Source organism: Meles meles, chromosome 7, assembly GCF_922984935.1.
Source record: "Meles meles chromosome 7, mMelMel3.1 paternal haplotype, whole genome shotgun sequence".
In the NCBI taxonomy this organism is placed as follows: Eukaryota; Metazoa; Chordata; class Mammalia; order Carnivora; family Mustelidae; genus Meles; species Meles meles.
The window spans coordinates 78,526,317-78,540,717 of NC_060072.1; the positions used below are offsets into that span (position 1 = coordinate 78,526,317).

Consider the following 14,401-nt stretch of genomic DNA (forward strand, 5'->3'; position numbering starts at 1 on the left):
CATATATACTTTTTATAGGACATGCATTTTTTCAAGTTTTATATAATCCCTTAAAACTTATCTATGTAACTAATTATAATTATTTATTAGTGTAAATAGGATTGCTGAAAAAAAGTCATGCATCTGAGCGTGCATTTGGATTGATTGAATAGCCATTGAATTTTTGCAGAAGAAAGGGCATATAGCAAAAGAACATTATAAAAAAGTGCAATTGCCTGGAATATTTATCTTTAGTTCATTGATTTTAGGGAGTAAAACACTTTGGTTAACATGGTTGGGTGTTCTATGAAGCTCTATAGTGCTGATGTCCTTTTCTCTTTAGTTTGTCTGATCACAGGCCTGTGATAGAGCTTCCCCATTGTGAGAACTCTGAAATTATCATTCGACTATACGAAATGCCTTATTTTCCAATGGGATTTTGGTCCAGGTTAATCAATCGGTTACTTGAAATTTCACCTTACATGCTTTCAGGAAGAGGTATGTATTTAATGAAGACTTAATATTTGAAAAGTTAGGGGAAAAGCATATTAAAATTGTCACGTCATTTTCACAGAGTTTACTTATTTGTAAGGCCACTGAAAATCAGAAAATAAGCTCATAAAACTTTGGAGTAGCCAAGATAAGGAAAGACACAGAGGCTTACATACATTTTTGCAGTTTGTCGAGAGGAAATTTCTCAAGTCCTCACTCAAAGCCTATTTGTTTTTATTTTAGACACATTTATAATAAGTAGGAATATCTTGCTTTCCAAGGCAAAGTAGACTAGAAGCAACAATTTTAGAAGGTAAGATTATAGGAGTAATTGATGTGCAAACACACAAACACACACAAAGAGAAAAGCTAGAAGTGACTATCACTGCAAATCCAGGGAGTTTTACTTAACAGGTTGTGACCATTCAGACCATTCAATGCAGAGACTTTAATAGCTCTCTTCTGCACAATTCCTTGAGTGATTTACAAAAAAGAATAAAAATGGGTATTTATAATGCTAGCTCTTTCTTCTGGAAGAAAGAGAGATCTTAGTGTTCCAAAAGGAAAATATCATTTTGGGGGTTTAAATCAGCATTATGTGGGTGTTACTGTAATTCTGAAATAAACCTTATCTTGCTTGCAATTAATATAGGTAGTTACATTGCATTAAAACAAAATATTCAGGAAGTTTTGATTTTATTGTGACAACCAACCTCCTTTTAAGAGTTTTTTAAAGTTATGAGAATTTGTGGTATTTGGATGGCTCAGTCCTTTAAGCTTCTGATTCAGTTTCAGCTCAGGTCATGACCTCAGGGTTTTGAGATCAAGCCTGCTTAAGATTCCAACTCTCACTCTCCCTCTGCCCCTCCCCACCCACCACTCTCACTCTTTCTTGCTCTTAGGAAAAAAAAAGGAAAGTTATGAGAGCTTATTTATGATTCTTTTTCTTCTATTAAGCATACTAAACTTTTTAACATCATGAACCTGAACTCTCTGTTGGGTTACCTTTTGTTTATTTCTTTGCAAAATTAAGGCTAAAATACTTAATTTCATATGTAATAGATATGGATGAGGACTTGCATCATTAACAATTCCAGCACTTTGTTTCAAAACAAATATATCTCTATTAGTTACTTTTGGCATGTTCAGTGGTTTTTCTGCTCCTTTAATTTATGGAGTGGTTTATAATTAATGGATACATTTGGGTCCATTTAAACTTTCAGAACGAGCACTTCGTCCAAACAGAATGTACTGGCGACAGGGCATCTACTTGAATTGGTCTCCTGAAGCTTATTGTCTGGTAGGATCTGAAGTCTTAGACAATCATCCTGAGAGTTTCTTAAAAATTACAGTTCCTTCTTGTAGAAAAGGTAAGGAAATTAATTCAAAACTTTGAATTGTACCACTGAAGAAATTTAAACATTGAAAAAAAAACAAACAAACCTCTAGTTTCCAGCTTTGAAACAGAATATGGTTCAGATAGGGTGTTGATGAGCTGTCCTTTGGATTATGTAGGCTGTATTCTTCTGGGCCAAGTTGTGGACCACATTGATTCTCTCATGGAAGAATGGTTTCCTGGACTACTGGAGATTGATATCTGTGGTGAAGGAGAAACTCTGTTGAAGAAATGGGCATTATATAGCTTTAATGATGGTGAAGAGCATCAAAAAATCTTACTTGATGACTTGATGAAGAAAGCAGAAGAAGGTAGTGTTGATAGAACTTTTTAATGTTTTTAACTGATATTTTCAATATTTATGGAGTTTTGTAATAAATGTAAAAATTATTCTACTCATAAAGGATGAGTTTGGGAATACTGCATTCAATTAGAGTGACAGCTGACAAAGATGGATTATATTTGTTACCAATAAGACATTTGTATTCTAGATTCACAACATTTTTGGTTTGAGAGTTTGAGTATCGGCTCACTGAGCAACTTAACCTCATCTGTGAAATAAGAACACTAAAGCCTACGTCATAGAATTGTTATGAGGATTAAAATAGATGTTGCATGCTTCCAGGATTTGGCTCTTATAAATATTGCTGCAGTAAATGTAGGGGTGCATATATCTTTTTGAATTAGTGTTTTAATTTTCATTGGGTAAATACTTAGTAGTGGAGTAACAGAATCACATGGTGTTTCTATTTTTAATTTTTCAAGAAAACTCCACACTGTTTTCCATAGTGACTGCACCAGTTTGCATTCCCACCAACAGCACATGAGGATTCTTTTCATTTCACGTTCCTGCCAACAGTTTTTGATTGTAGTCCTTTTGACAGGTGTAAGGTGTTATCTCATTGTGGTTTTGATTTTCATTTCCCTGATGACTAGTGATGTTGAGCAACCCAAATGTCTACTGATAGATGATTGTTTAAAGAAGATGTGGGCTATATGCATATATGTGTACGCACACACACACAAACACACATATACACACAATGGAATATTACTCAGTCATAAAAAAGAACGAAATCTTGCCATTTGTTACAACATGGATGGAACTACAGAGTATAATGTTAAGTGCAAGGAGTCAGACAAACAAAGACAAATACCATATGATTTCCCTCTTTGTGGAACTGAAAAAACAGAACAAACAAAGGAAGAAGAAAAAAAAAGGAGGCACGAAAAACCAGACTCTTAAATACAGAGAACAAACTGGTAATTACCAGAAGGGGAGGTGGGTTGGGAGATGTGTGAAATAAGTGCAAGGGAGTAAGAGTACACTTATCATGATGAGCACTGAGAAATGTAGCAAAGTGTTGAGTCATTATATTGTACACCTGAAACTAATATAACACTGTATGTTAATTATACTTGCATAAAAAAATAGGCTAATACATAGAAAAACTTAGCAACTTGTTAACCATGTAATAAGTGCCCTCACGAATGTGGTTTAAGTAGAGAATAGATTATTGCCTAGACAGATGTCAGTCCTAGACAGTTCTGAATTCTAGTTTCTAATGACTGAACCTAGGAATAAGTTTTTAACATCCTAAGTAGATAGCTATTAATCAAACCTTTAAAACTTTCTTAGGTTTTCTAGAGAAAAATAAGATTGGTAAGAAAACCTAAAAGAGTGATTAGAAATTATAGTAAATGTGATTATTTTTGTACAAACTTATGTACTTCCTTAAAAGTTTGTTCTTAAAAAGTGTTTTATGTACTTCTCAGGAGACCTTCTAGTAAATCCAGATCAACCAAGGCTCACCATTCCAATATCTCAAATTGCACCTGACTTAATTTTGGCTGACCTGCCTAGAAATATTATGTTGAATAATGATGAATTGGAATTTGAACAAGCTCCTGAGTTTCTCCTAGGTAACTATTTTTGTTGGTTTAAGAATAAAAATTAGGATATCATTTTTCCTTATAACCTAGAAAATATTCAACTATATTGTCATAGTTTGTAGTATCTTCGTATATTCGTTATAATGGGTTTTTTCCAGAATGATCTATTTGAAAGTAATATGTTACAGACAAGGAATTTGCTTTGCACACATTTCTTTTTTCTTAAATATTTAATTTTTTATTAACATATAATATATTATTAGCCCCAGGGGTACAGGTCTCTGAATCGCCAGGTTTACACACTTCACAGCACTCACCATAGTGGTTTGCACACATTCTTATGGATGAGGTTCAAGATAAGGATGGGGTTGCTTTGGAAGCACACATGTTTGTGAGATACATCCTTACGTTGGCCTTAAGTGCTGGAAATGAGGGAGGCAGTTAAAGAGATTTTCAGTTGTTGTAATGCCGTCATTTTTCAGTCTTGAGAAGACAGAATAAGTAAAGGAAGAACACCTCGATGTAGTCATAAGAGCAGTTTTGTCCCTCAGGATAACAAGCGTGAATTCTCATAAAAATATTCATAAAAAGCAGTTTGGGATGAAAAATTGAGAAGCATTATTAAATCAGTGATATACTCAAGTTCTGAGCCTTCTTGAGAGTCACTGGGAACCATGAAGAGCACTGGGTTGAGTTAAAGTATCTGAAGACAGCTCTGGATTTACTTTGTGGAGTATTCATTGTTGTATCTGTATACATTTAATTTTAATTAAATTTCCACAGAAAGAATGCCTAAAATATATCTGTCAGTATATTAAAATTATTAATAAAGAATATCAAAAATTTGGGACATGACATGTAAAGGTAAAGAAACTGCCTTGTACCTTTATTCTTCATATCAGCTGAGAAATTTAGAGTGAATTTGAATGCTTTGGAACTCTGAAAGTGAATATATTAGTAATAGTGGGTTAACACAAAATACTGAATTGTCAATGCCAAATCCTAGATCTTAACCAATACCAAACTTGACTTGTGATTCCAAGGGTACAGGTAAGCACCAGTCACACTGTAGTCTTTCTCTGAAGGGATCTCAAGCTATCAGACAAAGCTCCCCAAATATCTCTTATTAGTGCATATAGTATGTTTCATATTAATGGATACTTTTTGAACAATGTATGTAGAAATGTTTGCAAAGTTCATTTTTGAAGCACTTGTGGGTTTTTTCCAGTTTTATTGATATAATTGACATACAGCACTGTAAGTTTAAGGTATACAGCAAATGATTTGACTCTACATATATCATGAAATGATTACCACAATGAATGTAGTTAAAATTGATTATCCCATATAGATATAAAAGAAAAAAATTTATTGGTGGTGAGATCTTGCAGGATTAAGTCCCTTAACAACTTTCAATATATATTACATAGCAGTGTTAACTATAGTCATCATGCTGTACATTCCACCCCTGGTGCTTATTTCTCTTATAACTGGAAGTTTTTACCTTTTTTTTTTTTTTAAATATTTTTTATTTATTTGACAGAGAGAAATCACAGCTAGGCAGAGAGGCAGGCAGAGAGAGAGGAGGAAGCAGGCTCCCCGCAGAGCGGAGAGCCCGATGCGGGGCTCGATCCCAGGACCCCGAGATCATGACCCGAGTCGAAGGCAGAGGCTTTAACCCACTGAGCCACCCAGGCGCCCCTGGAAGTTTTTACCTTTGACCACCTCTAAAAGCATCTGTGTTCTGTATTCCATTCATTACACAGAGGAAAGTTTTTATATAAGTACTCCCATTCTCTAGTCTCATGTCCTGTAAACCTATAAATTCCATGTTCATTTACAGTTTAGATCAGGGATTCTGAAACTCTGTACTATTGCTGTCTCGGACTAATTGATTCTTTGTTATGGGAGCTGTCCCTCATTGTATGATGTTTAGTAGCAGCCTTGGCCTTTGCCCACTAGATGTCAGTGGTATATCCTCACCCCCCATCCCCAGGTATGACAATCAACATGTCTCCAGACATTGCAAAAGGTAGAGGGTAGGGATAAGGAACCAACAGCATCCTAGTTGAGAATCAGTGATCTAAACAAATGAGATATATCCTTCTAAAAACATTTTATAAACAGACTTCCCTGTGTTTTTATGCTGAGGTAATGTGGTAGAGGTCATTCATTGCCATTTTCATTATAGGGCAGGAGTAAATTTCAGGCCTTCAGTTAACACTTTTTTCTAAGATGGCAGTTACTATATGAACCTTTTGATAGATTTGTAAATATTTATAGACTTGTTTTATGAAAAAATTTTAAATGCATAGGTATAGGGTTTTGTGTGTCTGAGGAGTTGTGAGGTATGTTTCCTCTTCAGGGGACTATTTTTCCAGAAAGCCATAATAGAAATGTACTTCAATGGTGTGATCTGATGGGGTTAGGAAGGTTTCCTTGCCTTCAAGTTTTTTTCACACTTTGTTGTCACAAATGTGCACTAATGGTCCTTAACCTTATTTTTAGTGTTAGCCATCTGAGGGAGATGACTGTCCGTGCTCCATTTTCATATGACAGTGATTCAAAATAGGGAAGGGCTTAAAAAAATTAGAAATCTCTTCTACTCTCACCTGAAATTTTTATATCTCTTTAGAGTGTATTTTTTCTGTCTGCTTATTTGCTTTTTTCTTTGTTGTGGATGGTTGTCCAGATTGAGGGGAACCAGAATAATTGTCCATCTGTCTTTCTCTTTTTTTCCATTCCCCTTCCACTTGTTTTCTTTCTCTTTTCCCTCTCCTGTTTTCCCAGTCTTGCTTTGATTCAAATATTTAACCGATCCGATAGCTTTCTTTTCTCTCCAAAACTCTCAATACCATCAGTATTGAGTAATGGTTTTAGAAGTTGGATATTTATTGAGTACTGGAAAGAAGGGGTGGGAAGATACCAAGACTGAAAATACACAGATGATATTTTCCGAGATCAGACGAGATTGGGCGTGTTCAGGTTGCTATGGCTGTAGACCACAGATGATATTTTGACATGTCTACCATATAGTAGAAATATGACATATGCTCAGATGAACACTTATTATTTTTATTTTTAATGTGCATTGTTTCTGAGCATAAAATACTATATGCTTACAAGGACTTATCATAGAGATGAAAATACACAATACAAAAACAAAAATATTAAAAACCACAAAATATCTAAGCTTCCCACAGTTGCATAATTTCACCACTTAGAAACAACAGATCTCAACATTGTTCTATCTCTCTGTAGATTTTTCTGAGTTCATTCACTTGTCAGTCAAGTGCTTGTATTTCAAAGCAGTAAATGAGAACCATAAATACTATACAAATAAGGATATACTGTGTGTCAGTGAAGAGTAGTAATCATGAGTTGATCATGGTCGATTTCTCAGGCTTTGGTATCTCAATATGTATTGTGCTTTACAGACTTGACAAACACCGCAGAGGGTGAGATGATAGAGCAGCAGAGCTCTTTAAGCAACTGCCTAACAATGGTATGGGAGCCTGAAGATACAAAGCATGTTCAGGAAATTTTGGCTATTCCAGTTTTCTAGAACAGTTGTTCTCAACCCTGGTTGTTCATTACTGTCACCTGGTGAATTAAAAGAAAAAAATACTAATGATCATTAACTCCTGTGACTTATTAGGTCAGAATCTTTGAGGGTGGACTGAGACATTGGTATTTTTAGAAAGTTCCTCAGATGTCCTGTGTAGCCCAAACCAAGAGAACCACTGGGCTAGAGCCCAGAGAATGAGCAGTAAGGCAGGAAGAGAAACACAAGAATTTGGGGCTGTAATACGGATTTGTCTCTGATTTGAAATCTTATTTCATAGATAGCATAGAATTATTTGTTTTTGAACAAGAGAGTGACATAATAAAAGTGTAATTATAGGGAGATTGCTTCTGTAGGAGAGGTAGACTGCATCAGAGGGGATGAACTCAGAAGGCCTCCACGTCTATGCAGAAAGCACCAAGGGCATCCAATGGGTGTGGTGGGAATGGAAATGGAAAGGAGGCCTGGGGCAAAGAACTAAGATGATTTTTTCAGTTTGGGCTCTAGAATGACCATGAAAAGAGGTTTTTAAAATTTTTGTTGTTGTTGTTACTGTTTTAATGAGATATATGAGGTAGAATAAAAACTGGTTTGGAGACCAGATGATGAGCGTGGCTTCTGATGGAGCATGGTTGAGATTTGGAGGGGCATGCTCGTGATCTGCAGTGCAAAGTTGTAAATAAAGGATAGAGTTCAGAAGGTGGCTTGTGCCTATCGATGAAGATGTGAAACACTCAACCTATAGGAAGCGATGAAGTTAGGGAGTCGGCGAGATAGTTGAGTGGGGAGAATGTAGATGGAGACGGGAAGGCTGGAACAAAATCTTTAGGTGTGTCATAGTTCACGGAGTAGAAGGAGGAAGAGTGGGCATCAGAGCAGACTTGATTCAGCAGATCAAGTGGGTCAGATTTCTGTTCATGTACACAACATATGTAATTAGAACCAATATAATTCATCTGGCTTTTCTAGTTGGACAGATTAACTGAAGTGCTTTGTGCTTTCTTTTCAAAAGGTGACGGCAGCTTTGGATCTGTTTATCGGGCAGTCTACGAAGGGGAAGAAGTGGCTGTGAAGATTTTCAATAAACATACATCACTGAGACTGTTAAGACAAGTAAGAAGTCCAATAATATTATTACTACATTACCTCAGACATTGGTAGTCTCCTGAAACTCTGGTTTTGCACGTGTTTGTGAAAATCCAAAATGACTGCATTTCCCCCAAGCCTACCTGAGTTTAGTACAAAATCCCGCCTTTGTCTTTACCTCATGGAGTTAAAAAAAAAAAAGTTTGTTTTGTTTCTCCTGTTGGAAAAATGAAGAAAAGACAGTATTCTGAGAATTCTTGTCCCAGGCATCATAGTTACACCCCAAGTACAGAAGAGAAGAGGGTACCTTTTTTGAGGTCTTGTATTTCAGAGGAACCCAAATCCTGTACACAGTGGCTCATTTAACAATTTCTCTTGGTTTCACTTCTATCACATGTTCTTTTCTCCATAAGCACTTCATGTTCAGGACGTTGCTGTGTACTGATTGGCTTAGGCCTGTGTTAATCAATCTGTATGGTAATGCAGATGGTAATACTTAGAATAGTCTCACCTTTTCCAGAGGCTGGGGTTCGGGTCAGTTCCCCCCAAAATTCATGGTCTGCTTGGGTGAGGGTTGGATAATTCAGCAAAAATCAAGGTACCCTGGGGCACCTGGGTGGCTCAGATGGTTGGGCATCTGCCTTCAGTTCGGGTCATGATCTCCAGGTCTTGGGATTGAGCCCTGCATAGGGCTCCCGACTCAGTGGGGAGTCTGCTTCTCCCTCTGCCTCTACTGTTCCCCCTGCTCATGCTCTCTCTTTGTATCGCTCTGTCTCAAATAAATAAAATCTTTAAAAAAATTAAACTACCCTTAGGAAGAAGGAAAAGTGAATGGATATTGAAAGCAAAGCCAGCAGTGGTGACTCTAGTACCCTCTCTGATACTGAGTACTCATGGGGATTTATTCTATTTTCTGAGAGTAGGAATGAGAGAGTGAGTCGGAGTGAGAGTAAAGGTAAAATCCAATTCGAATTCTGTAATCTTTGCCAGAACTCAACTGTATTTTTAATCTATTCATTCTTATTTAAAAAAAAAATTGAGAAGTATTTGTGCCTAAGTCTGAAATGACGTGACACGTGTAAACTAAAAAAAAAAGAGAGAGAGAGAGAGAGAGAGAAATAGTTACAATATATTATTTACTCTGGATGATGAAAATAATCCCATGTCTGTATAAAATATCCTGGAGTAATTTTATTAGTGGTATCAAAAGTTACACTGTGGCTCTAGAAATTAAGTTAATAAACATTTTATAAATAGAATCAAGTCTGTGAAGAAAATCTGGACACAGTCTCTTTCAATCTGTAGGCAGTTGGTTGTATAAATTGATTTTTCAACCTTAGTCATTACTCTTTACTATGTGTTTCAAATTTTATGCAGTGCACACAGGGAATCCTATTGAAAATCAGAACACTAAGAATGTATACAGGACTGAGTAGGCAGCTCAATGACCCAAGGAAATGATAGGATAAATAGTAACAGTAGAGTGTGTGTTAGACTTGTTCTTTTTAATTTTTTAAAAAGATTTTGTTGATGTATTTGAGATAGAGACAGAGAGGAAGGAAGCACAAGTGGAGGAAGGGGCAGAGGGAGAGAGAGAAGCAGACTCCTCGCTGAGCACAGAGCCTGGTGTGGGGCTCAGTGTGGGGCTACATCCCAGGACAGAGCCCCGGGATCATGATGTGAATTGACGGCAGACACCTAACCAGCTGAGGTATCCAGGCACCTGTGCTTGTTCTTTAAAAAAAAAAAAAGGGAAAGAAAAAGAAAGCACTTTAGTGCTTCAGTATCTGGTGCTGCATTTTGAGGGTCATTCTACCAGTAGTCGTGAACTGGGGCGGATCTAGGAGAGTCAGCTGCTCCTTTCTCTTTGAAATCAGTGAGTGATTTTCGAGGATGGAAAATTTGAATTAGGCTTCTTTCTGCCTGGGCCTCTGAAAGAAAACAGACCGAACTTGACTGCTTTTCATCAGTCTGAACCAACTGAGCTGATCAGACAGAGGAAAGAAAGATTGTTATCCACTAAGGAAATATGATCGCAGTCTGGAGCTTTTGTTCTTAGAAAATCCCCGCTCAGGGTATTCCGCCTTTCTTCTTCAGTTTGCAGAATTCTCCACACTCCCGTTTCCTGGCAAAGGCGGTTTGCACTGATACTCCCCACCTTTGAAGCTGTTGTTAAGAAGCAGAGCTTCTGCAGAAATCACAGTTTAAAACATGAATCAACTTACTATCCCATGAACTATAAATTCAGCTAAATTAGGGTTTCAGGGTAAAGTGAAATATAGAGGACTGTATGTGTGGAATTCACAGACCACAGTATCGTAAAGGGGATTGTGAAGTCTCACAGGATGTGGGCTAGGAAGAGGGTTATGTTGAAATGGAGACCTCTCTGTTCAAGTTTAAATAGGATCTCTCAGGGCACCTGGCTGGCTCAGTGGGTTAAAGCCTCTGCCTTCGGCTCAGGTCATGATCCCAGGGTCCAGGGATCGAGTCCCACATCGGGCTCTCTGCTTAGCAGGAAGCCTGCTTCCTCCTCTCTCTCTCTCTCTGCCTGCCTCTCTGCCTACTTGTGATCTCTGTCTGTCAAATAAATAAATAAAAATCTTTAAAAAAAATAAATAAATAGGATCTCTCACTCCTTGGGGAGAGATTGTTGCAGCTGGGGATTGCTTCAGTGAGGGTGGTTCCAGGCAGGCCACTCTGAGGCAGGAAGAGTATGTGGGTGAAGATCAGAATGATGAGAAGCCTTCGGCCGTGTGGAGGGTGAAGGGATTTCAGAGCAGAGGGATCGGCATGGGCAAAGGCCTTGCGGCTGGAATGGAGAAGCTGGGCACGTGTGGAGAGCTGAATGGACACCAGTGTGGTGAAGAATGATGCAGGAAGTGTAGAGGACAGAGGACAGAGGGTTTGAGAGATGGGCTGGGGGCAGGTCAGATCCAGCCATGAAGGCGGTGTAAGTGCAGGGGGTTTTAATCCAAAAGTAATGGGAAGTTATTAGAGGGTTTTCAGGAAGTGATACCGTATACCCCTGTGGGCTTGGGACACTCTCAGTAAACTTGTCAAGTCAGGAAACCACTGATGATAGGCAGGTTGTACCTCACATGCTAGGGGCAGTGGATGAGCACTGGCTGCTCCGAATCCTGGGCTGAGGGCGACTCTGTGATAACTGGGATTCATTAGGTAAGATTGACATGACCTGGTAGTGTAACCAGGGCATGTGGGCTGTCCCTGCATTAAATCCTCTGAAAAACAGAGCAAAAGGAAAGAGAGAACTTAACATAATCGTTCAATATACATTTTTTAAAAAAAGATGTTTATTCCTGAATATGTGGAAAATACAAAAACAAAAAAAAAAAAACAAAAAAGAAATGGGACACTTGCTGTCATCCAGTTTCCCAGAGAAAAACCATGCTCAAGGTGTCGAGACACCTAAGGAAGGAGACACGGGGGCTATAGTATGGGTAAATGTTTTTCTCTTTCGCAGGAGCTGGTGGTCCTTTGCCACCTCCACCACCCCAGCTTAATATCTTTGCTGGCGGCTGGGATTCGTCCTCGCATGTTGGTGATGGAGTTGGCCTCCAAGGGTTCGCTGGACCGCTTGCTTCAGCAGGACAAAGGAAGTCTTACCAGAACCCTGCAGCACAGGATTGCGCTACATGTGGCTGATGGCCTGAGGTAATTAATTCGGTCGTGTGGTTTTCTACTCTGCGTGTGACAAGAGTGAGCCTGAACTTACTCTCGTGCTTGGAGAGCAGCACTTTCCAGTAACATTATGCCCCAGTCACATTTCGCAAACAACTTGAGGGAAAGACTACCATTTCCCTGATCATATTTTGTAATTTCATAAAATAAGAGTAGGAGGGCCATGCAGAACCTCCTATATAGTGAAAGGAGAATTGGGACCCAGGAATCCTGCTCTGGAGCTCATGATGTTAACCCAGTAGTGGTCTACTCCCCCCCCCCCCCCAAAATGTAGGTGAAGTTTCAAAGTGTCAGGGAAAGTGTCAGTTCTGGATAATTCTAAGGAAAGATTGGTGTGTATTTCTGAAGGGGACTGGAGTGATTTGACTGTCAGAGGTACACCCAAGCCTGCAGCCAGCTGGCACCAGGAGGTACAAGAGAGTGGGAAGGCCATGGTCTTTGGACACAAAGGGACTGGGGGAAATCGCTGCTCCACACACTTAGTAATCATGGTTTTACACCTCTGAAACTCTTTTTGTTAGAGTCTATAAACTGTGACTAGTACTTAATATGTCATATTTCAAGGACTTCTGTGATAATTGAAGTTATCCCAGATTAAAGTCTGGATTTCCTCCTCCTCTACTGGCCCCATCTCCGGTCACGCACATATTTCACCTTGGAGTCGTCCTTCGTTCCTTCCTTCCTCCCATATCCCACACCTAATCCTTCAGCAAATACTTTCAGCTCTGCCATCAAAACATATCTTCAGGTAGCTACTTCTCACAGTCTCTCTCCCTATCCAGGGTGTCTGAGCCACTGGCATGGCTCCTTGCCTAATCGGCCCACTTGCTTTCATCTGTGCCCCACATACCTAGCTCTTCACATGGTGGCCATGGTGGCTGGATCGAATGTTTATCGCGTTATCTGCCGTCTTACTCTCTCATCACTGTGCTCAGTCACTGGCTTCTCTGAGGTTTCTCAAATGTACCCGGGGTTTTATATCAGCTCCTCTCTTGACCGGGAGTGTCTGAGCCCCAGATATCTTCTTGGCTCACTTCTCATTTCTTGCAGGTTTCCTCTCAGAGAGGATGTCCCTGCCTACCTTATGTCTCTCTGGCATCTCTAGCACTTATCACTACCTGGTATTCTTTATGTTTTCATTTAAAACATTTCATTGTCTCCCTTTGCCATTAGAATCTAAGGGCCATGATAGGGACTTGCCAACTTGTTCACTTTCCTATCCGTAGCATGGGACAGTCGGCCTTCAGTAGATATCTGTTGGCGGTAGAGAGAGTAGGGAGAGAGAGAATAGGGAGCGAGGGAGAGAGGGAGGAAGGACAGCAGTACCTGGTCCATGTAGCCACACAGTGGATGCAAATTCCTTTCTCTTCCTTCCCTTCTGAAATACTGCTTCTGTTCCTCTCAGGCTGTCTCCAGAAATGTAAATAGAATGGATGGTAAGGAAAACAGATAAACACTACTCATAAACAAATAAAACCAAACCAAGAAGGTATAACTTGATAGTTATAGAGAATAGATCCAGGAACTACTGAAGAACATAGAGATTATTAATGAGACATTATTGTGGAGGGGTGGATTTGGCTGGGTATATCTGCTTTTGAACACCAGGGGGAACCGTCTACTAAATTAATCTAGATAATGTGCAGCAATGTCTCATGTATTTCGGAGATGGGTCAACTGCTTTCCTTAATTTAACTAAATCCAGATCCTAATTTTCCGCTGATTCTTCCGTATAATTCCCAAAATGTTTATTTGGAAAATGAAGAATTGCTCATTTTCATTCACAACTGTTCGAAAGACCCCGTCTCTAAGATAACTTACTCTGGTTCTCTGAGACCTTACTTTACTTTTTAAAAATTTTTATTTTTTTAAATTTCTTTTCAGTGTTCTAGAGGTCATTGTTTATGCACCACAGCCAGCTCCATGCAATACAGGTCCTCCATAATGCCCACCACTTTAAATAACAAATCCAGCAGTTTCCAATGAAGTAAATTAAACCTCAGCATACTTTCCTTTAATATGCCTGATTTCTTCTCAGCATAACGTCAGGACAGCTTTCAGGATCTTGGGCCACAAGAGGCTAATAGATTTCAGCTTTCAGTCTTCTAGCAGCACTAAGTATATATTTTTAAAAACTCCACATGAGGGGTTGTCTCCTCAAATATATTTCAGCATAAAACTATAACTACAGAGGTAGAAGGAGACAATGAAATCACACTCCTCTGGAGTCCCTTAAATGATAGCACTTAGAGGCATATATAAGAACTTTTTTCACGTTACATATTCTCTTA

At 38.8% G+C, this 14,401-nt stretch overlaps 1 protein-coding gene across 4 annotated transcripts in view; it reads left to right on the forward strand.

Annotated features, from left to right (window-relative positions):
• LRRK2 (leucine rich repeat kinase 2) overlaps nt 1–14,401 on the forward strand; it is a 133,051-nt gene that overhangs the window by 83,400 nt on the left and 35,250 nt on the right. For all 4 annotated transcript variants that reach the window (XM_046012973.1, XM_046012974.1, XM_046012975.1 and 1 more), the window contains 6 exons: nt 323–477; nt 1,695–1,841; nt 1,987–2,178; nt 3,644–3,790; nt 8,338–8,438; nt 11,893–12,083. In XM_046012973.1, coding sequence (XP_045868929.1) covers nt 323–477; nt 1,695–1,841; nt 1,987–2,178; nt 3,644–3,790; nt 8,338–8,438; nt 11,893–12,083 — 933 coding nt within the window. The remainder of the gene's footprint in view (nt 1–322; nt 478–1,694; nt 1,842–1,986; nt 2,179–3,643; nt 3,791–8,337; nt 8,439–11,892; nt 12,084–14,401) is intronic.